At 43.0% G+C, this 23,419-nt stretch overlaps 1 protein-coding gene across 1 annotated transcript in view; it reads right to left on the bottom strand.

Moving 5' to 3' along the window:
* The window catches only part of LOC134608703 (collagen alpha-1(XXI) chain-like), a 151,640-nt gene that overhangs the window by 42,969 nt on the left and 85,252 nt on the right, over nt 1-23,419 (bottom strand). The window contains exons 15-16 of the mRNA XM_063451746.1: nt 9,987-10,040; nt 100-153 (exon numbers count right to left, since the gene is read on the bottom strand). Of these exons, the coding sequence (XP_063307816.1) occupies nt 100-153; nt 9,987-10,040 (108 nt within the window). The remainder of the gene's footprint in view (nt 1-99; nt 154-9,986; nt 10,041-23,419) is intronic.

The raw sequence follows: 23,419 nt of genomic DNA on the forward strand, positions 1-23,419 counted from the left end.
TATATTATATTATATTGGTAGCTCATTTGACCCAGTTATTCTCAGTTTTGATATCAGTTATTGATTAATTTCCATTTTTATTTAGCTGAATATTCTCACCGGTAGTCCACGGGATCCATCTGCTCCAGGATGACCTGGTTGACCTTGATCACCCTAAAAAACAGAAAAGAATTCCACATTTGTTCAATATGCTACACTGCTTTAAAAATTATGGTTACTCAGTACTCAGTACTCAGTACTCAGTTCAGGGCTGCCATCAGAAATTTGGGGGCCCCTGACAAAGCACAAAGTCTGCCCCCCCCCCCGCCCGCTCCCTCCCGGGCCCGCCCACGCCCTACCTAGTCCACTGACAATGATACAGGACTGAATGTGGTGTGTATAGTGGAAGTGAATTAGAATGTGTGTAATGGATGTAGTGTTTGTGTGTATTAGATACTGTTTGTGCAGTGAATGCAGAGTGTGTGTTTGTGTAGCGGATGCAGTGTGTATAGTGAACGCAGAGAGTGTTTGAGTAGTGGAATGTAGTGTGTGTACAGTGATGTAGTGTGTGTTTGTGTAGTGGATGTAGTGTTTGTATGCACTAGATGAAATGTGTTTAGTGGATGCAGTGTCTGTAGTGTGTGTATTAGACGCAGTGTCTGTGTATAGTGAATGCAGAGTGTTTCAATTTGTGGTGGATGTAGTGTGTGTACTGTGAATACAGGATGTTTGTGTACTGGATGCTGTGTGTACAGTTAATGCAGAGTGTGTGTCAGTATAGTGAATCCAGAGTGTGTGCATAGTTTAGTGAATGCAGAGTGTGTGTTAGTGTGTAATGAATGCAGAGTGTGTGTTAGTGTGTAGTGAATGCAGAGTGTGTCAGTGTAATGAATGTAGTGTGTGTGTTAGTGCAGTGAATGCAGAGTGTGTGTAAATATGTAGTGAATGCAGTGTGTGTTAATGTGTAGTGAATGCAGAAAGTGTGTTAGTGTGTAGCGGATGCAGAGTGTGTGTTAGTGTAGTGAATGCAGAGTGTTAATGTGTAGTGAATGCATAGAGTGTTTGAGTAGTGGATGTAGTGTGTGTACAGTGATGTAGTGTGTGTTTGTGTAGTGGATGTAGTGTTTGTATGTACTAGATGAAATGTGTTTAGCGGATGCAGTGTCTGTAGTGTGTGCATTAGACGCAGTGTCTGTGTATAGTGAATGCAGAGTGTTTCAATTTGTGGTGGATGTAGTGTGTGTACTGTGAATACAGGATGTTTGTGTAGTGGATGCTGTGTGTACAGTTAATGCAGAGTGTATGTTAGTGTAGTGAATGCAGAGTGTGTGTGTCAGTATAGTGAATCCAGAGTGTGTGCATAGTTTAGTGAATGCAGAGTGTGTGTTAGTGTGTAATAAATGCAGAGTGTGTGTTAGGGTGTAGTGAATGCAGAGTGTGTCAGTGTAATGAATGTAGTGTGTGTGTAAATTTGTAGTGAATGCAGGGTGTGTGTTAATGTGTAGTGAATGCAGAGAGTGTGTTAGTGTAGTGAATGCAGAGTGTGTTAATGTGTAGTGAATGCAGAGAGTGTGTTAGTGTGTAGCGGATGCAGAGTGTGTGTTAGTGTAGTGAATGCAGAGTGTTAATGTGTAGTGAATGCAGAGAGTGTTTGAGTAGTGGATGTAGTGTGTGTACAGTGATGTAGTGTGTGTTTGTGTAGTGGATGTAGTGTTTGTATGTACTAGATGAAATGTGTTTAGCGGATGCAGTGTCTGTAGTGGATGTAGTGTGTGTATTAGACGCAGTGTCTGTGTATAGTGAATGCAGAGTGTTTCAATTTGTGGTGGATGCAGTGTGTGTACTGTGAATACAGGATGTTTGTGTAGTGGATGCTGTGTGTACAGTTAATGCAGAGTGTATGTTAGTGTAGTGAATGCAGAGTGTGTGTGTCAGTATAGTGAATCCAGAGTGTGTGCATAGTTTAGTGAATGCAGAGTGTGTGTAAATTTGTAGTGAATGCAGGGTGTGTGTTAATGTGTAGTGAATGCAGAGAGTGTGTTAGTGTGTAGCGGGTGCAGAGTGTGTGTTAGTGTAGTGAATGCAGAGTGTTAATGTGTAGTGAATGCAGAGAGTGTGTTAGTGTGTAGCGGATGCAGAGTGTGTGTTAGTGTAGTGAATGCAGAGTGTGTTAATGTGTAGCGAATGTCAGTATAGTGGATGCAGTGAGTGCGTTAGTGTGTAGTGTATGCAGAGTGCATGTTGTATTAGTGAATGCAGTGTGTGTATTGTATTAGTGTATTCGTGTATGCAGTGTGTGTGTTAGTGTATGCAGTGTGTGTTGTGTTGGTGTATGCAGAGTGTGAGTTGTGTTGGTGTATGCAGTGTGTGTTCTGTTAGTGTATGCAGTGTGTGTTGTGTTAGTGTATGCAGAGTGTGTGTTGTGTTGGTGTATGTAGTGTGTGTGTTGTGTCAGTGTATGCAGTGTGTGTTGTGTCAGTGTATGCAGTGTGTGTTGTGTTAGTGTATGCAGTGTGTGTTGTGTCAGTGTATGCAGTGTGTGTTGTGTTAGTGTATGCAGAGTGTGTGTTGTGTTGGTGTATGTAGTGTGTGTGTTGTGTCAGTGTATGCAGTGTGTGTGTTGTGTCAGTGTATGCAGTGTGTGTTGTGTTAGTGTATGCAGTGTGTGTTGTGTCAGTGTATGCAGTGTGTGTGTTGTGTTGGTGTATGTAGTGTGTGTGTTGTGTCAGTGTATGCAGTGTGTGTTGTGTTAGTGTATGCAGTGTGTGTTGTGTTAGTGTATGCAGAGTGTGTGTTGTGTTGGTGTATGTAGTGTGTGTATAAATGTGCAATCTGGGGGGGGGGAGGGGGAGGAAGGGGCTTGTCACATATTTGTTTTTTTTTAAATTAAATTACATTTTATTCCCCCCTCCCTGCTTACCTGGTCCAGGGAGGGGGGAGATTCCATCCCTGGTGGTCCAGTGCCCCCCCCCCCCCCGGCTCCCTGTTACCACAGAGGGGGCCCAGCACACTGCCTGTTCTCCTCTCTTCTCTCTTCCAATAACTCTCGCGAGACCCGCGGAGCGTTGCCATGGCAACCGGGTCTCGCGAGAGTTATTAGAAGAGAGAAGAGAGGAGAACAGGCAGTGTGCTGGGCCCCCTCTGCGGTAACAGGGAGCCGGGGGCCCGCGGCTGCACACATAGATCGCGAGATTCGCGATCTATTTGTGCAGAGAGGGAAAGTGGGGCCCAGGACTGCCAGAGCAGTCCGGGCCCCCCAGGGCTGCCGGGCCCGTGACAACCGTCATGGTTGTCACCCCCTGATGGCGGCCCTGACTCAGTTACTCAGTAGGATTAATGTCTTATGTGTCACTCTCAGCCACATGGTAATGAATTCCTACATGTTGCAGAGGTTTTCACTACCCTGTTTTTTTTTACAACCTACATCAACCTACATGACTTTCCCCTGACAATGATGCAATAACAACCAAAGAATCAGTAAGGCCGGTGCAAGCGTAAGGGTTACAAGGGAGAACAAAACTACTGTATATACCCGAGTATAAGCCGACCCGAAAATAAGCCGAGGCCCCTAATTTTACCCCCAAAAAACTGGGAAAACGTATTGACTCGAGTATAAGACTAGGGTGGGAAATGCACTACTGGTACATTTCTAACTAAAATTAGATCCTAAAAAAATTATATTAATTGAATATTTATTTACAGTGTGTTTATATAATGAATGCAGTGTGTGTGTATGAGTGCAGTGTGTGTGTTAGAGTGCAGTGTGTGTGTAAGAGTACAGTGTGTGTGTATGAGTGCAGTGTGTGTGTATGAGTGCAGTGTGAGTGTGTGTGTGTGATGCAGTGTGAGTGTGTGTATGAATGCAGTGTGAGTGTGTATGAATGCAGGGTGAGTGTGTATGAATGCAGGGTGAGTGTGTATGAGTGCAGTGTGAGTGTGTGTATGAATGCAGTGTGAGTGTGTATGAATGCAGTGTGAGTGTGTGTATGAGTGCAGTGTGAGTGTGTGTATGAGTGCAGTGTGTGTGTGTGTGTGTGTGTGATGCAGTGTGTGTGTGTGTGTGTGTGAGATGCAGTGTGTGTTTGTGTTGCAGAGCCTTGGTGGGGGGTGGGCATTTTTATTATTATTTTTTTAAATTATTATTTTAAATTTTTTTGTTATAATATTATTATTTTATTATTATTATTTAATATTATTTTATTTATTAATTTTTTTCGTCCCCCCTCCCTGCTTGATACATGGCAGGGAGGGGGGGCTCTCCTTCCCTGGTGGTCCAGTGGCATTGGCAGTTCAGTGGGGGGTGGAGGGGCTGGCAGAGAGCACTTACCTCTCCTGCAGCTCCTGTCAGCTCCCTTCTCCTCCGCGCCGTTCCGTGCAGCTCCTCTGTCAGCTCCCAGTGTAAGTCTCGCGAGAGCCGCACTATGACCCCGCGGCTCTTGCGAGACTTACACTGGGAGCTGACGGAGGTGCTGGCTGAACGGACCAGCGCAGAGGAGAAGGGAGCTGACAGGAGCTGCAGGAGAGGTAAGTAAACACTCTGCAGCCCCCACAGCCCCCAGTCTGTATTATGGCAATGTAAATTGCCATAATACAGACAATTGACTCGAGTATAAGCCGAGTTGGGGTTTTTCTGCACAAATAACGTGTTGAAAAACTCGGCTTATACTCGAGTATATACGGTAAATGGAATGGGACCCATAACTAAGCAGCATATTCCTAGTAGTTGACATACAGAAATGACATATTTAACATATTTAAGGTTGTGGTGACGCAAATTTTAAGCAATTTTCCCCATGTGAAATATGTTGGATCTCCTCAGCACAGCTTTATAACGTTCAAATCTCACCAATTCTTCCACAACAGTAAGTGTGATTCCTATTTCCAATAACTACAGAGTTAGTTAATATAGTGAGAATTTAAAGCAAAGTTCACAATTAAGACCAAAATAACTGTACTGGAAAAACTCGTCATAGCTTCAAGTTTCGCTATTTTGAACTTAAATTTGAAAGTCATGTTAAAAAACCTGACAATTCTCACTTTAGTGAATAGCCCTGTAAATCAAAGGAAGACAATGGTGCTGGACTCCAATTGGGAAAAACTGTAAATGAATGGTGGTTCATTTGAATCATAAACAAATGCACCCACATAAGACAATGAGCTTTATTTGTATATATATATATATATATTTACATATATACCAATAAATATATTTTATCTACCGGACAATATTATCCCGGAATTCAATTTAATATTTAACAAACTAAAAAAATGTTTTAACACAAGTGATTTGGATCAAAGATATAAATCATTAGACATTTCTAAATTAGAGAACATTTATCTCCTTGATCCAAACAGTAAAGCAACGGTTTCATTCTGTAACTCCCAAATTTCTACTAGGCCCAACCCAACACTAGATTAAATTATATGCTATCAGGGGAGTCGGAATTAGGCACTCAATATGATTTGCATAGTTGGCTCAGTTTTCCCCTAAACTTAAAAGGTATAACAAAGTGCAATAACGATTTTGAAAACCATTTTAAACTGGTATACAGTGAGGGGGGGGGAGGTATTTGATCCACTGCTGATTTTGAACGTTTGCTCACTGACAAAGAAATGATCAGTCTATAATTTTAATGGTAGGTGTATTTTAACAGTGAGATCCAGAAAAATGCATGTCAAAAAAGTTATAATGGTGTTCTTGGGGGTCATAGGCAGCATTGCTCCTCCTCCAAACATGGCGAGTTGAGTTGATGCCAAAGAGCTCGATTTTGGTCTCATCTGACCACAACACTTTCACCCAGTTCTCCTCTGAATCATTCAGATGTTCATTGGCAATCTTCAGACAGGCCAGTACATGTGCTTTCTTGAGCAGCGGGACCTGCCAGACGATGCAGGATTTCAGTCCTTCATGGCGTAGTGTGTTACCAATTGTTTTCTTGGTGATTATTGTCCCAGCTGCCTTGAGATCATTAACAAGATCCTTCCATGCAGTTCTGGGCTGATTCCTCACCGTTCTCATGATCATTGAAACTCCACGAGGTGAGATCTTGCATGGAACACCAGACAGAGGGAGACTGACAGTTATTTTGTGTTTCTTCCATTTGCAAATAATCCTACCAACTGTTGTCACCTTCTCACCAAGCTGCTTGGCGATGGTCTTGTAGCCCATTCCAACCTTATATAGGTCTACAATCTTGTCCCTGACATCATTGGACAGCTCTTTGGTCTTGACCACGGTGTAGAGTTTGGAATCTGATTGATTGATTGCTTCTGTGGACAGGTGTTTTTTTTTTTATACAGGTCCCTTTAAGAGAGTGATCCTAATCTCAGATCGTTACCAGCATAAAAGACACCTGGGATCCAGAAATCTTGTTGATTGATAAGGGATCAAATACTTATTTCACTCATTGACCTGCAAATCAATTTATAACTTTTTTGCCATGCGTGGTTTTTTTTGGGTTTTTTTTGCTATTCTGTCTCTCACTGTTTAAATACACATACCATTAAAATTATGGACGGATCATTTCTGTTAGTGGACAAACGTTCAAAATCAGCAGGGGATCAAATACTTTCCCCCTCACTGTATAGGTGGTATTTACTTCCAGGAAAACTACATAACATGTACTCAAGTATATCTGAAATATGTTAGAGAGAATGTGGTAATATTGGAACAATGTCCCATATGTGGTGGTTCTGTCCCAAATTAAAAATAGTTTGGAGAAATATACATACATTAATAAAAAAAAATAATACATCTTTAACTTACTTTACAACAGAATTAGTTTTGTTTAAAAAGTTTCCTTATTCCATCGATAAAATCAACAAAATTATTATAGGAAATCTTTTAATTGCTGCCACTTGTTCACTACCCCAATACTGGAAATCTCCCAAATTATCATCAATTAAAGAAATTCTGAACCTGGCAATAGAGAATAAAACATATGAATTGGCTATAAGACATCCCCCTTATCAGATAAGCTGTTATGCTACTGGAATGCATGGGAAGAAAATGTAATGAAATCTACTGTTTGTAAATCTGTAAATGTTTATGTTATCATTAATTTGTTATGTTACATAGTGTTATTATCAAAAGATATTATTTAAAGTAATTTTAAATTCTTTATCTTGATGTACATACATGTGTGTGTATATATATATATATATATATATATATATATATATATATATAATGAAAATTAATATATACCCCTTTTTTCCCAGTTTCCCCTTCCCATAAATTTTTATTGTATCTATTACAAAAAAAGAGCTTTAAAACAGCCAAAGAGTAGAGTAGGATGCAAATCTGACATATAATAAAGCTATCTGTCATTATTTGCATATTTTGCATGCTATTCTGGGAAAAGTATAGAAGCCCTTTTAACCCTTCAAGGACACATGACATGTGTGACATGTCATGATTCCCTTTTATTCCAGAAGTTTGGTCCTTAAGGGGTTAAAGAACTGCTGTTTCTGGCGCAATTTAAGGATCAAGGTTATTTTGAAATATAACACGTTTGTGACTAAGACATTTTTAGCACTTGTCTTGCGCTCATTTTACTACAATTTCACCCTTGGCATTGTAACATGCTCAGCCATTTCAAAGGATTTAAAGGGCTATGCGCAACACTCACCTTGAGCACTGCACATAGCTCATCAGTCAGTCTGGTGCCACTAACTTGACTTTGGCTGACAGAGGACCCTCAGGTATACAAATGATACCTGTGGTCACTTAGTGCCAGCAGGTACTAACAGGATTTGAACCCTGCTGGTACTTTTATTGCATGATGGTCTATGCCGTCAAGGGGAGTTAAAGCCCTTCACTATATGATGGCATAGATCAGTGATGGCGAACCTATGGCACGCGTGCCACAGGTGGCACGCCGAGCCCTCTCTGTGGGCACGCGGCCACAGGTCCGCCATCACTGCAGAATAGGCGCCTGCCTGCCCGAAACGGCAGGCGCCTATTCTGCTTCCGGGTCGGGAGGCAGGGGGAGGGATCTGTGTAGCAGCTCCCCCTGTCCTCCCGCGCGATGCTGTGTGGAGCGTTGCCGAGCGTTACCATGGCAACGCTCCACACAGCATCGCGCGGGAGGACAGGGGGAGCTGCTACACAGATCCCTCCCCCTGCAGTACTTACCACCACCGGACCACCAGGGATGGCTGTGCCCCCCCCCACACTTCATTGAAGGTAAGAAGGAGGGGGTGGGATACTAACACACCACCCCTACCCCCCCAGAAGTACCCTTACTCCCCCAGCACCACCCCTACCCACCACAGCACCCTACCCACCACAGCACCACCCCTACCCCCCCAGAAGTACCCTTACCCCCCTGCAGCACCCCACCCCCCAGCACCACTCCTACCCACCACAGCACCCTACCCACCACAGCACCACCCCTACCCCCCACAGCACCACCCTACCCCCCCCAGCAGCACCCTACCCCCCAGCACTACCCCTACCCACCACAGCACCCTACCCACCACAGCACCACCCCTACAGCACCACCCCTACCCCCCAGCAGCACCACCCCACCCCCCAGCAGCACCCTACCCCCCCAGCAGCACCCTACCCCCCCAGCACCACCCCTACCCACCACAGCCTCACCCCTACCCCCCACAGCACCACCCCTACCCACCACAGCACCCTACCCACCCCCCAGCAGCACCCTACCCCCCCAGCACCCTACCCACCACAGCACCACCCTTACCCCCCACAGCACCACCCTACCCCCCAAGCACCACCCCTACCCCCCCCAGCACCACCCACCCCCCAGCAGCACCCTACTCCCCCAGCACCACCCTACCCCCCAGCACCACCCCACCCCCCCAGCAGCACCGTACCCCCCCAGCACCACCCCACCCCCCCAGCAGCACCCTACCCCCCCAGCACCACCCCACCCCCCCAGCAGCACCCCACCCCCCCAGCACCACCCTACCCCCGCAGCACCACCCCTACCCCCGCAGCACCACCCCTACCCACCACAGCACCACCCCTACCCACCACAGCACCACCCCTACCCACCACAGCAACACCCCACCCCACCCCCCAGCAGCACCCCTACCCACCACAGCACCACCCCACCCCACCAGCAGCACCCCTACCCCCCCAGAAGTACCCCTACCCCCCAGAAGTACCCCTGCCCCCCAGAAGTACCCCTACCCCCCAGCAGTACCCCTACTCCTCCACAACATTACCCCTACTCCCCCACACACAGTACCCCTACTCCCCCACACACAGTACCCCTACCCCCCCACACAGTACCCCTTACCCCCCACAGCACAGCACCCCTCTCACACACATACAGCACCCCTCTCACACACATACAGCACCCCCCACACACACAGCACCCCCCCAAACACACACCCAGCACCCCCCCAACACACACACAGCACCCCCCCCAAACACACAGCACCCCCCAAACACCCAGCACCCCCCCAAACACCCAGCACCCCCCCAAACACCCAGCACTCCCCCCACACACACCCAGCACTCCCCCCACACACACACCCAGCACTCCCCCCACACACACCCAGCACTCCCCCCACACACACCCAGCACTCCCCCCACACACACCCAGCACTCCCCCCACACACACCCAGCACCCCCCCACACACACAGCACCCCCCCCACACACAGCACCCCACACACACACACAGCACCCCCCCACACACACACAGCACCCCCCCCCACACACACAGCACCCCCCCCCCACACACACAGCACCCCCCCCCCCCCACACACACAGCACCCCTCATACACACACACAGCACCCCTCATTTACACATACAACACGCACCCTCCCCCCCCACACGCACCCCCCCCCCCACACACACACACGCAATTGCCGTGTTGGCACTTTAAGGAAAAAAAAGTTGGCATGTATTGCGGTTTCGGCACTCGGGCTCAAAAAGGTTCGCCATCACTGGCATAGATCGTCACGTCATGTGCTGTTAAGGAGTTAAATTAGCTTCATCGTATGTTTGATTAAAATATTTACATATCTTACCTTAGATCCTGCAGGTCCTTGAGCTCCAGGTCTTCCAGGAGGCCCTGGTTCTCCCTAGAATAAGAAGGAGATGAATTCATGCCATTGACTATATATTGTAGAATTTGATTTACATAGCTATAACCAGGCTCATACACTTACCAAAACAATTATGATTCTAAAGTATATACTAACTACCTTAAAAAAAGAGAGATACATTATACACATGACCCTCCCGCCCGAAAAAACTCCTCAACCACATCTCGTTATCATTACCCGAATAAAGCACATACTACCCAATATAAAAAACACTACCGAGCCCCACTGAGATATCAACATCCAACACATCACTATCAAAATTCACAAAACAGGGGGGCGGAGTCTGACCGCCAAGCTGAACAGACGTGCGGGAAAGAGCTCCTGTCAGGCAGGCAGGAAAAGGGTTAATATCGGCAGCTGTACAGCCCGAAGACCCATCAGGGTGCACTACCCACGTCTGGGGTGCACCACGGAACCGAAAGATACTTTTCTGGAGCTTATCAGAGCCCAAAAACCCCAAAAACAACCTGCGGCCTGCGGGAGTTGGGGCCGAGGAGAGACGGACGCTGTTTTAGACACCGGATCTCCCCGGAATCGTAGCGGATCTCCTCCCCCCCCTGGACCGGTGGGGGTTATCCCGGTCCCCACCAGACAAGCAGTCTAAACCTGACAGCGAATACACGAGGCTACACAGCCTGCAAAGGCACGAGTCTGCCAGAGCATATCTAAAATGGCCGTCCAGGAAGAGCCAAAGAGAGGGAACACAGACAGCCATCCACACTCTCACCCCCTGGAAACCCTAGATCGACTCTGCTCGAGCTTCTACAGGACTCTTTGTGACAGGGGTGTGTCCTACCTTCAAGTGGCTCGGGTGGTTGCCTCGTGGATCCGTCCTGCGACACGCCGCCGCCATTATGGAATCCCACTGCAAGCCTTCAAGGTGGCCAGCCTGCCAAACAAGCGCCAACAACCGCGACGGCTGAAAAAGGACTTGAGCAAACTGGGCGCATGCACCCGCTCCCACTTACGCAAGTATGGGACCGCCAGGCAATCCCAAAGTCCCAGCAACGCACCTGAGCATGGCATCTCAGGCCAGCAAGCCACCAGGTTGCAACCCAAGGCTACAGCAAAATTCCACGCCACAGCACAGAAGATCACGAAGCGAAAACAAGCCAGAGAGGGACTCACACCCAGGGAAGTGTTGTATGCTGCCTTACTGAACCCCCACTTTCAGGGTTTATGTTTCCCAGACTTGGGAATTGGCTGACTGTACACATATCATTGATCAGTAAAGTCCCTACTAAGCTGGAGACCACTATGCATGCTTATAATTGCCTGTTTTCATGTAGTATTATTATTTCCTTTATGCATAATATGTTCTCAAGTTTACTTTTCTTGCTTGTACCCAGTGGAACTAAAGCCTGACAAACATACATATATTTAAGCACCCTGTCAACTTAATTGCATAGGTTTTAATCCTTCATTTATATATTGCCCATGTTGAAACTAGCAATCCTACTGACAGCACCCTCTGGCGATTATAATATTATACTGGTTACTCATAACGACGAACAGTACCCACTACACCGCAACCTAACCTTGAAGGGCATAGGCTGAGGAGAACAGCGAACTTCGGCAGGTGGACTGTCCATAGGCACATGACACTCCAGTAAAATTACTCATTTGTTTAAACCAAAAGTTTATTTTTATACAGTTGACTCTAGTCCTTCTAACTCAGGCTTAAAAAGTACAACCAAAGTCTCTTACCTATTTGCGTTTACTTTAAAGATACAGAGTATAGCTTTAAAGATGCACAGTATAGCTTTAAAGATACGGAGTATAGCTGAACATTTGCTTTTATTATCGGTACACCTTGTTTAGATATAGAATCGATTACTGCCTTATAATCCAGGAAATGCAATATGCTACATGAAAGTCTTACATTTACCTGTACATACAGTCATTAGACAGCATAGATATAAATAGGAGTACACAGAAGCCAGTGATATGAGTGTTTCAACTAATACCAGTACTGAAAAGCATGTTACTTGTTCCCTGTACTCTCAGGTGGATGTCTAAGCTCCTTTATGATAGAGATTTAATGAGACGTTAACAGATACCGCTGGATATGAGTATAATTGGCCTTAAGCGTGACAATGTTGGAAATATCAGAACCTTTAGTTTACAGCATATTTTGTTTTCTGTCATAACCTTTTCAGATATGGCATGATGTTATTATTATTTAGAAAAGCGCTGTCAACTAATAGGATATGTTAACTGTCTTGGTGTGAAGATATGACAAGTTGCCTAGTCAGCATTTAGCTAATCCCATATTATCTAATGTTATAACTGTCAGGATCGGGACAGGGATCCAACACGCAGAGTACAAACAGGTGGTAGGTACGTATACCGGACCTTAGAATGGCCGGACTAACGTAAGGAGTAAGCAAAGAATGGTCAGAGACAAGCCGAGTTCGGGGGAACGAGAGAGCAGGTAAGCGAGAGACAAGCCGAGTCAAAGGGTAATAGAGATAAGCAGGGTAGAACAAACAAGCCGGGTCAGAACCAAAGAGACAAATAGAAAACAAGAGCACTGAGTGACTAGACAAGCTAGAACCACGACAGGGCAATGAACAAATGCAGAAAGCCCTACTTTATACCCTGGTTCTAGATAGGAATCACGCCCACGACGAGTCCTGATTCGTGCTCGGGACTTGATTGACAGGTCGGAACGGATTGTCGTCATGACGTCGGCTACTGAGCGCCGCGTCATAAAAGGAAGCGGATTCCTCGCGGCCGGCGTGTAAACGGCCGAGAGAACTGCGAGGAACGAGTGAGTCAGCCCCTCTGAGAGGATGAACGTCTAAGTGTCTCACCTCCTCCGAGGTAGAGACAACAGGTACCCTGACAGTACCCCCCCTCTCAGAAACGCCCACCGGGCGGAAGGAACCGGGGCGAGATGGAAAACGAGAATGAAAAGCCCTGCGGAGGTGAGGAGCATGCACATCCTCCTGAGGTACCCAAGTCCTCTCCTCAGGACCATATCCTTTCCAGTCAACCAGATATTGTAACTTCCCCCGAGAGATTCGAGAATCGATGATGGAGTTGATCTCATACTCCTCCTGACCCTGAACCTGAACAGGGCGAGGAGAGGATACAGCGGAGGAGAACTTGTTACAGACTAGGGGTTTCAACAAGGAAACATGAAAGGAGTTAGGAATGCGTAAGGCAGGTGGAAGAGCCAGGCGATACGCAACTGGGTTAATTCGAGTCAGAACCCTGTAAGGACCAATGTAATGAGGGGCGAATTTCATAGAAGGAACCTTCAAGCGAATGTTTCTGGTACTCAACCATACCCTATCACCTGGTACAAAAACTGGAGCCGCCCTTCTGCGCTTATCAGCGTGTTTCTTGAACAACATGGAATTATGCAGGAGAATTTGTCGAGTTTGATCCCACAACTTCCTCAGATTGGCAACATGAACATCAACCGACGGTACCCCTTGGGAAGGAGAAACCGTTGGAAGAACGGAAGGATGGAAGCCATAATTCATGAAAAAGGGGCTAGAACGAGTAGAATCACAAACGAGATTGTTGTGTGCAAACTCCGCCCAAGGAATCAAACCGACCCAATCGTCCTGGTGTTCGGAAACAAAACAACGCAAATATTGTTCAATCCTTTGGTTGGTGCGTTCAGCAGCTCCGTTAGACTGGGGATGATAGGCAGAAGAGAAATTCAATTTGATGCCCAGTTGAGAACAGAAGGATTTCCAAAAACGGGAAACAAATTGGGAACCTCTATCAGAAACAATTTCGGAAGGTATCCCATGTAAACGAAAAATCTCTCTCGCGAATATCTCAGCCAATTCGGGAGAAGATGGAAGTTTAGGTAAGGGCACGAAATGAGCCATCTTAGTAAACCTGTCAACCACCGTGAGAATAACAGTCTGTTTTTTAGAAACAGGCAAATCGACAATGAAGTCCATAGCCAAACAGGTCCACGGTTTCTCGGGAATTTCCAAAGGATGCAAAAACCCACATGGAAGCGCATGAGGTTGTTTAGTTTTCATACAGACCTCACATGCTTCGACGAAATCCCTAATATCTTTACGTAATGAAGGCCACCAGAAATCTTTAGAAATTAAGGAACACGTCTTGCGAATGCCAGGATGCCCAGCCACCTTACTGTTGTGAAACAATGTAACAGTTCCAGTTGGAGTTCAGGAGGAACAAAATACCGTGCCCCAGGGCCCTGTTTAGGAGCCAGGTGCTGTAACTTCATGATCTCGGCAAGCAACGGAGAATGAATCCTGAGACTCGTGTTGGCGATAATATTGCACTTGGGAACTATAGAAGACAAAACCGCCTCAGATATAGTAGAAGGTTCATGTTGGCGAGACAAAGCATCGGCTTTAGAGTTCTTAGAACCAGGTCTATAAGTGAGCACATAATTGAAATGAGTGAGGAACAAGGACCAACGAGCTTGCCTGGCGGACAAGCGCTTGGCCTCCCCAATATAGGACAAGTTCTTGTGATCCGTCAAAATAGTAACAGGATGCAAGGTCCCTTCCAATAGATGTCTCCACTCCTTTAAAGCCATGATAACCGCTAGTAGTTCCCTGTCACCAATGTCATATCTGCTTTCAGGCCCAGATAATTTCTTGGAAAAAAACCCACATGGATGTAAGGGTTTATCCACACCTAACCTTTGAGACAAGATAGCACCTATACCTGTCTCTGAGGCGTCTACCTCGAGTAGGAAAGGCAAAGTCGTATCAGGATGAACTAAGATCGGAGCAGAAGCAAAACGTTCTTTGAGTGTTTTGAAAGCAACGAGAGCTTCAGTAGACCAAGTCTTAGTGTCAACCCCCTGTCTGGTCATATTGGTAATAGGAGCAATAATAGAAGAGTATCCTTTAATGAAGCGCCTATAGTAATTGGAGAATCCAATAAACCTCTGAATGGCCTTGAGACCCCTAGGTAATGGCCAATCTAAAATAGACTGGAGTTTATCCGGATCCATCTTAAACCCGTCCCCAGAAATCACGTAACCAAGAAAGTTTATCTGAGATTGGTCAAAACTACATTTCTCCAATTTGCAGTACAACCCATGTTGTAGAAGTTTGCGCAATACCCTTCTGACTTGTCTGTGGTGGGTCTCAATTTCTCTAGAGTGTATTAGTATATCATCCAAATATACAATAACACAATCATGTTGAAATTCCCTAAGAACTTCATTGATCAGGTCCTGAAATACTGCCGGTGCATTACAGAGCCCAAAAGGCATTACCGTGTACTCATAGTGCCCATAACGGGTATTGAACGCTGTTTTCCACTCGTCTCCCTGCTGAATTCTCACTAAGTTATAGGCCCCTCTGAGATCTAACTTGGTGAAAATCTTGGAGCCTTTTAGACGATCAAAGAGCTCAGTAATCAAAGGAATCGGGTAGGCATTTCTAATAGTTATTTTATTCAAGCCTCGGTAATCAATGCAAGGCCTTAACGTGCCATCCTTGTTATTCACAAAAAAAAAAACGGCCCCGGCAGGAGAGGAGGATCTCCTAATGAATCCTTTGTCTAGGTTCTCACGAATATACTCCTCTAAGACTAAGTTCTCCTTAGTGGATAAAGGATATACATTGCCCCTCGGAGGCATAGTACCAGGTAGGAGATTAATCTTACAATCAAAGGACCTGTGTGGAGGTAAAGTATCAGCATTCTTCTTGTCAAAGACTGCCTTTAAATCCAGGTACAGAGGCGGTATTTGTACGTCTGTAGACTGGGTAGAATTAACCGGTGTGTTAACTACGCAAAGCGGTGAGACTTTCTGTAAGCACCTGTTCTGACAACCCTGACCCCATGAGGTTATCTCCCCTAGTTCCCAATCAATAATAGGGTTATGTTTCTTTAACCATGGATACCCCAGGACTATAGGAACAGAAGGAGACGAAATAAGCATAAGAGATATACCTTCCTCGTGTAAGATACCAACAGTTAAGTTAACAGGTATGGTCTCACGAAAAATAACAGGTTCAGCTAATGGTCTACCATCAATGGCCTCAACGGCCAAGGGAGTGTCCCTTAGCTGGGATGGAATAGAGTGTTTAGTAACAAAAACTTGGTCGATAAAGCTCTCAGCAGCTCCGGAATCTATCAACGCCATAGTTTTTAGTACTCCCTTCTCCCAAGCTAAAGAAACAGGTAGCAGAAGCCTGTGATCTTTATAATTATGTATAGAGGACAAAATAGAAACACCCAAGGCCTGTCCTCTAGAGAAACTTAGGTGCGAGCGTTTCCCGGGCGATTAGGACAATTTAGGCGTAGGTGACCTCTTACTCCACAATACATACACAACCCCTCCCTTCTCCTGTACTGTCTCTCTTCTTCTGAGAGGCGAGTATTGCCTATCTGCATAGGTTCTGGAAAAACTGAGGTTGTGGACTCAGGACTTTGAAATGAGGGAGCTAGTTTAAAGGAAGGTCTACGGGTTCTATCTCGAGTGTTCTGCCTCTCTCTTAAACGTTCATCAATACGAGAGATAAAAGAAATTAAATCCTCCAAATTTTCAGGAAGCTCTCTTGTAGCAACCTCGTCTAGAATTTCATCTGATAATCCGTTTAAAAATACGTCTATATAAGCCTGTTCATTCCACTTAACTTCTGCCGCCAAGGACCTGAACTCTAGTGCATAATCCACAAGTGTTCGATTATCTTGTCTAAGGCGCAACAGTAATCTAGCTGCATTGACCTTTCTACCTGGAGGGTCAAAAGTTCTTCTAAAAGCAGCGACAAAGGCATTATAATTATAGACTAACGGGTTATCATTCTCCCACAATGGATTGGCCCATCTCAGAGCTTTCTCAATGAGTAGTGTGATAATGAATCCAACCTTTGCCCTATCTGTAGGATAGGAGCGGGGTTGTAATTCGAAATGGATACCTATTTGGTTTAAAAAACCATGACACTTATCCGGAGAGCCACCATAACGTACAGGAGGAGTAATACGGGAAGAAGCACCTACTGTGGCTACCTCTAGACCTGAGCTTACAGGGGAGATGGACGTAGTACGCATCTCTTCTGGTTGATTACTAGAACGAGATAATAAAGCCTGCAGCGCTAGAGCCATTTGATCCATTCTATGATCCATGGCGTCAAATCTAGAGTCGGAAGAACCAACCTGAGTGTTTGTACCTGCAGGATCCATTGGCCCTGTCGTAATGTCAGGATCGGGACAGGGATCCAACACGCAGAGTACAAACAGGTGGTAGGTACGTATACCGGACCTTAGAATGGCCGGACTAACGTAAGGAGTAAGCAAAGAATGGTCAGAGACAAGCCGAGGTCGGGGGAACGAGAGAGCAGGTAAGCGAGAGACAAGCCGAGTCAAAGGGTAATAGAGATAAGCAGGGTAGAACAAACAAGCCGGGTCAGAACCAAAGAGACAAATAGAAAACAAGAGCACTGAGTGACTAGACAAGCTAGAACCACGACAGGGCAATGAACAAATGCAGAAAGCCCTACTTTATACCCTGGTTCTAGATAGGAATCACGCCCCCGACGAGTCCGGATTCGTGCTCGGGACTTGATTGACAGGTCGGAACGGATTGTCGTCATGACGTCGGCTACTGAGCGCCGCGTCATAAAAGGAAGCGGATTCCTCGCGGCCGGCGTGTAAACGGCCGAGAGAACTGTGAGGAACGAGTGAGTCAGCCCCTCTGAGAGGATGAACGTCTAAGTGTCTCACCTCCTCCGAGGTAGAGACAACAGGTACCCTGACAATAACTCTCTCTTAACCTACTCAAAAAAAAGAAAAAGTGCTGATTGTTTTTATGGAATGTCTTGCCTGTTGTCATACTACTTGTGACTGCTATTGGGGCAAAGCAGGTATACTGTTATTTCAAGCACAACAAAAAACGAAGAATTAAAAAAAAAAAAAATTCACAAAACATACCTCACAATTATCAAAGTCACGTAAACAATGTACCCGATTCTCCTGGCATGTATCAAAATGGTAAAGGGGCCATACACAAAATTCAAAGACCACGGTATGCACATAAGCACTTTCAAAACACTAAGTCACCTGTAAACTATGTCCACAACAATAGATACCAACTACTATCGGTAGATTCTGAAACAGAAAATGATGATTATTTTTTAGAATTATGCACACAGACAAACACCCATGCACTAACACCACATCCTATAAAAACGAGAAAACGAAGTCTGAGTTTAGAGGAAGGAGAAGTGGGAGAAGAATTCAAAAGAGAAAGACGAGACCGACCATAACCCCTGAAATTGAGAAAGACCATGGTATTTTTAACCTTTCACAAAAAGCACTTACTTAGCTGTTTTAAGCAAAGGTTTTAAATTTGCCCCTACAAATCCGTTCAGACCCTTCAAAGTCTTTATAGATATAAATAAATTCACCAGAAAAGCTACTCTTCAAAGTTTTTTTGCGAGTAACAGTTTGAACACATCCAGTACTCAACCTTTAGTTACTTCCCCTCCTGACCACCATAAAATAATTACCACTTCTTTATAAAAGAATTAAACTTTCTTCCCATCCAGTTTTAAAACAGGCCCTCTGGAAGTCTTTGAAAAACTGGTTATGAAGGACTTAGAAATAATAAAGAAGTGCAAATTTGATCAGAATAATCTTACTAAAGCAGAAAGGAATGCACTCCTTGAATTACAAAGAGACGAGAATATTGTTATTAAATCGGCTGATAAACTAGGTGGTGTGGTTATATTACCTAAAGAAATGTACATTAAAGAGGCGATGAGAAAACTAAATGATCCCAACGTATATGAAAAATTAGACAAAGACCCCACCAGTCATATCCAACAAACTTTAAATTCATTTTTATTAAATGGCCGAGAGCAAAATATTCTAACCAAACATGAGTTCGAATTTTTAAATATCTCCAATCCTAAAATTCCTGTTATTTATTTTTTACCAAAAATCCATAAAGATATCAACAACCCCCCTGGGAGACCTATTGTGTCCGGTATTAACTCAGTTTTATCCAAGTTATCTGAATACCTAGATACTCTGCTACAGCCCTCAGTAAAACGTATGAAATCCTATCTGAAAGACTCTATGACTCTACTTTGTTTTTTAAATGATTTTACATGGAAAGATACATATTTCTTAGTCACTTGTGATGTACAGTCTCTGTACACTATTATTCCCCATGTGGACGGTTGCTTAGCAATAGAAGGGATTCTAAAAGCCGAAAATAAGATCAAAGACAATCAGATACGTTTTATTATTGATGGTATTAACATTATTTTAAACAATAATTATTTATGGTTTTTAGACTCTTTTTATTTACAGAAGCAGGGGATTGCTATGGGGACCAGGTTTGCCCCCAGTTATGCCAACCTATTTATGGCAGAATGTGAATCCTCTGCCATATTGGGCAGGCATGACTGGAAGGCAAACCTGGTTACATATTTCAGATACATTGATGATCTGTTTTTTATTTGGGAGGGCTCTGAGAGTTCTCTTAACCATTTTTTAACATTTTTTTTATTCTAATGACAAAGGTATTATCTTAACTTGGGAATACAGTCAATCCCTTATTCATTTTCTAGATTTAAATTTTTTTATCCAAAATAATCAATTGCAAACAAGGACTTTTTAAAAGAAAGTATGTACTAATAATGCCATCGATATGTCTAGCTGTCACCACAAACCCTGGCTCAATGGGATACCAAAAAGTCAGTTCCTCCGTCTTCGGAGGAACTGTTCCCTTATTCAGGATTACGATGTCCAATCGAATACTTTATTAAATTTGCCCCAAAAAATTATCCAATCAACGACCGTAATAGAACAAAAAATACTGTTAAAGAGAAAAATAGACCAGACCTCTTAGAATATAAAGATAAGACAACCACTGAGGGTGTCCCATCATTGCCAATCATTTTTGATTTTAACAACAAAAGTCATGTTGTAAAAAAAATCATAAATAAATATTGGCATATATTAACCCCTTAACACCGCAGCCAAATGTACAAGTTGTGAACGAAACAAAATGTAAACAAAACCTGGCATTTGCGCTATATGTCTGTCAAACCGTAATTCACCTCTTTCATATTAAATGCACCCCCCTTATTATATATAATTTTATTCAGGGGAAACAGGGCTTTCATTTAATATCAAATATTTAGCTATGAAACATAATTTAATATGAAAAACATGGGAGAAAATAAGATTTTTTTTTTATTTTTTTAGTTCTACATGACATTTTAACTGTCAATGTCATAATACTGTTTGCTTTTACTGCAATAAAATACACATATTTGTATTCAGCAAAGTCTCACGTGTAAAACAGTACCCCCTATGTACAGGTTTTATGGTGTTTTGGGAAGTTACAGGGTCAAATATAGCGTGTTACATTGGAAATTGAAATTCACCAGATTGGTTACGTTGCCTTGGAGACTGTATAGTAGCCCAGGAAATAAATTTACACCCATAATGGCATACCATTTGCAATAGTAGACGACCCAAGGTATTGCAAATGGGGTATGTCCAGTCTTTTTTAGTAGCCATTTGGTCACAAACACTGGCCAAAGTTAGCGTTAGTATTTGTTTGTGTGTGAAAAATGCAAAAAACGCCAATTTTGGCCAGTGTTTGTGACTAAGTGGCTACTAAAAAAGACTGGACATACCCCATTTGCAATACCTCGGGTTGTCTACTATTGCAAATAGTATGTCATCATAGGGGTAATCTTCATTCTTGGGCTACCATAGGGTCATAAAGGCAACGTAAGCAATCTGGCGAATTTTAATGTGAAAAAAATGAAACACAAGCCTTATATTTGACGCTGTAATTTTTGAAAACACCATAAAACCTGTACATGAGGGGTACTGTTGTACTCGGGAGACTTCGCTGAACACAAATATTTGTGTTTCAAAACAGTAAAAAGTATTGCAGCAGTAATATCGTCCGTGTAAGTGCTGTTTGTGCGTGAAAAATGCAAAAAAACATCACTTTTACTGGCGATATCATCGTTGTAATACATTTTACTGTTTTGAAACACTAATATTTGTGTTCAGCGAAGTCTCCCGAGTAAAACAGTACCCCCCATGTACAGGTTTTATGGTGTCTTGGAAAGTTATAGGGTTAAATATAGTGCTAGCAAATTAAATTCCTTATACTTTCGGCATGGGTTGTCAGGCAGGTCCCGCTAATTGTAATTAATTAGGATACCTAATTATGTAAAATTATTACATAAATATATGTGTAGAATTAATATATGTATATATATACATATGTGTATATATACGTATATATATATTTTTTTTTAAAAAATATTTTTATTTATATATAGGTATATATATAGTGATATATACGTATACGTATATATATATTATTTCGTTCTACGTGTATTTTGATATAAATATATATATATATATATATTAATATCACAATACAGTTAGAACAAAATAAAACACATCTATATATTTTTTAATATTTTATTTTTAATTATTTTTTTTATTTAATTTTTTTACGTATTTACATATTTTTTTTTATATTATTTATAAATATATATATAAAAATAATTATATATATATTTAATCAGTATCAGTCTACGTGTAATTTGATATTAATATATATATATAATTATATATATATTAATATTAAAATACACCTAGACGGTGTATGTGTATGTGTGTATATATGTATATATATACTTAGATCATATATATATAATATATATATGATCTAAGTATATATATATATTTTTTTTTTTTACACTTTTAACTTTATTTTATTTTATTTTCAGCCAGCAGGGGGACCAACTGTCATTACAGTTGGTCCCCCTGCTGGCAATGCCTGAGCCAGCTATACCGGCCATGTGATTATGAGGTCCTCGCAAGGACCTCACTCTCACATGACCGGGAGGGACTGGAGGAGGCAGATCTGCCGCGGGGGGGCTCCCTGGGAGTCCCCCCAACCGCGATCGCCGGCGTGGGACCACCGGCGACCGGGTAAGTTAAAAAAAAACGGCGGGCGTATATTTACGTCCTGCGGCGTTTAGAGCCGCTTTTAAAAGGACGTAAATATACGCCCGGCGGACTTAAGGGGTTAAAACAGGATGATATTCTAGCTGGGATTATTCCCGATAAACCTCATGTTATATTTAGAGGAGCACCCAGCTTCAAATCTATCCTCACAAATAATTTTACTAAAGCAAAAAGCACCGCTTCCCACTTAAGTTCCCACCTCCTAAAGGTTTCTTAAATAAGTGCATAGCCTGTAAACGTACTGACGCGACCATTAAATCAAAGACCATTTCCTTTATGTCATCCGTCACACAAAAGACTTATCAAATAAATAAATGTATTCATTGTAACACAAAAAATGTGATTTACCTACTGGAGTGCCCATGTGGGCTCCAGTATGTTGCTATGACAACCAGAAATCTTAAAATTAGGCTAGCGGAACACTGTCGTAACATCTCTAAAGGTTATGAAAATCATTCAGTATCAAAGCACTTTTTAATGCATAATAAAAATCCCAAATTACTTAAATGTATAGGTATCGATATATGTGAAACCCATGGAGAGGAGGCAATATAGAAAAGATTTTAGGAAGTAAAGAAATGGAATGGGCTTATAACTTAAAGACCCTCACCGCACAAGGCCTTAATATAGAATTTGATCTTTTTAATTTTTTGTAATAAAAGTAATTTTTTTTGTTTTTTTTTATCCTTTATGTAACCCTCTCACTATAATTTTATTACGCAATTTACTGTATGTATTTTTATCCATTTTCAACTTATATTATGGATGTTTCTTTTTATACTTACCTTTTAATGTTTTATATTATTGTATATATAATTTATATTTCTGTGTATGCACCAACATTATATTTGTATCTATGTTTGGATTTTTTTTACTGGCATTACACGTATGTTTATTTGTTGGGATATATTAGTGGGTTTCGAACTCGCAGAGTGTATGATCCTAAACTGATGCGCTGCCGGTGTAGCCACCGCACCATACAACTCATCTCTATACTTTCTGAATATTGGCCCTGCCACTCTGATCATAAAACTACGCCCACGGAGTGACGCGCCTAGCAGAGGCTCCTGTCTAACCGCATGTGCGTTCTATTAGGGGATGACACATGCGGTTCACCTAACATCACGTGACGCGTTCTCGTTTACTTCCGCGTCACGTGCTGTTATAATTTATAGATTTTCTGATATTGCAAAGCCTTGTTTTTGAATATTGTTATTATAATCAATGTTTCTCACTTATGTACCATATCTTAAACACTCTCATAATGTTTTTTATATTCTCTACATTTCTATTGAATTGTATCCCCTCCCATGACGCTGGTGACATCATTTTGGCGGGAATTTTAATTTATCTGTGCAATTTTATGTTTCTTATATAAGTGG

The sequence above is a fragment of the Pelobates fuscus genome, chromosome 4 (assembly GCF_036172605.1).
Source record: "Pelobates fuscus isolate aPelFus1 chromosome 4, aPelFus1.pri, whole genome shotgun sequence".
In the NCBI taxonomy this organism is placed as follows: Eukaryota; Metazoa; Chordata; class Amphibia; order Anura; family Pelobatidae; genus Pelobates; species Pelobates fuscus.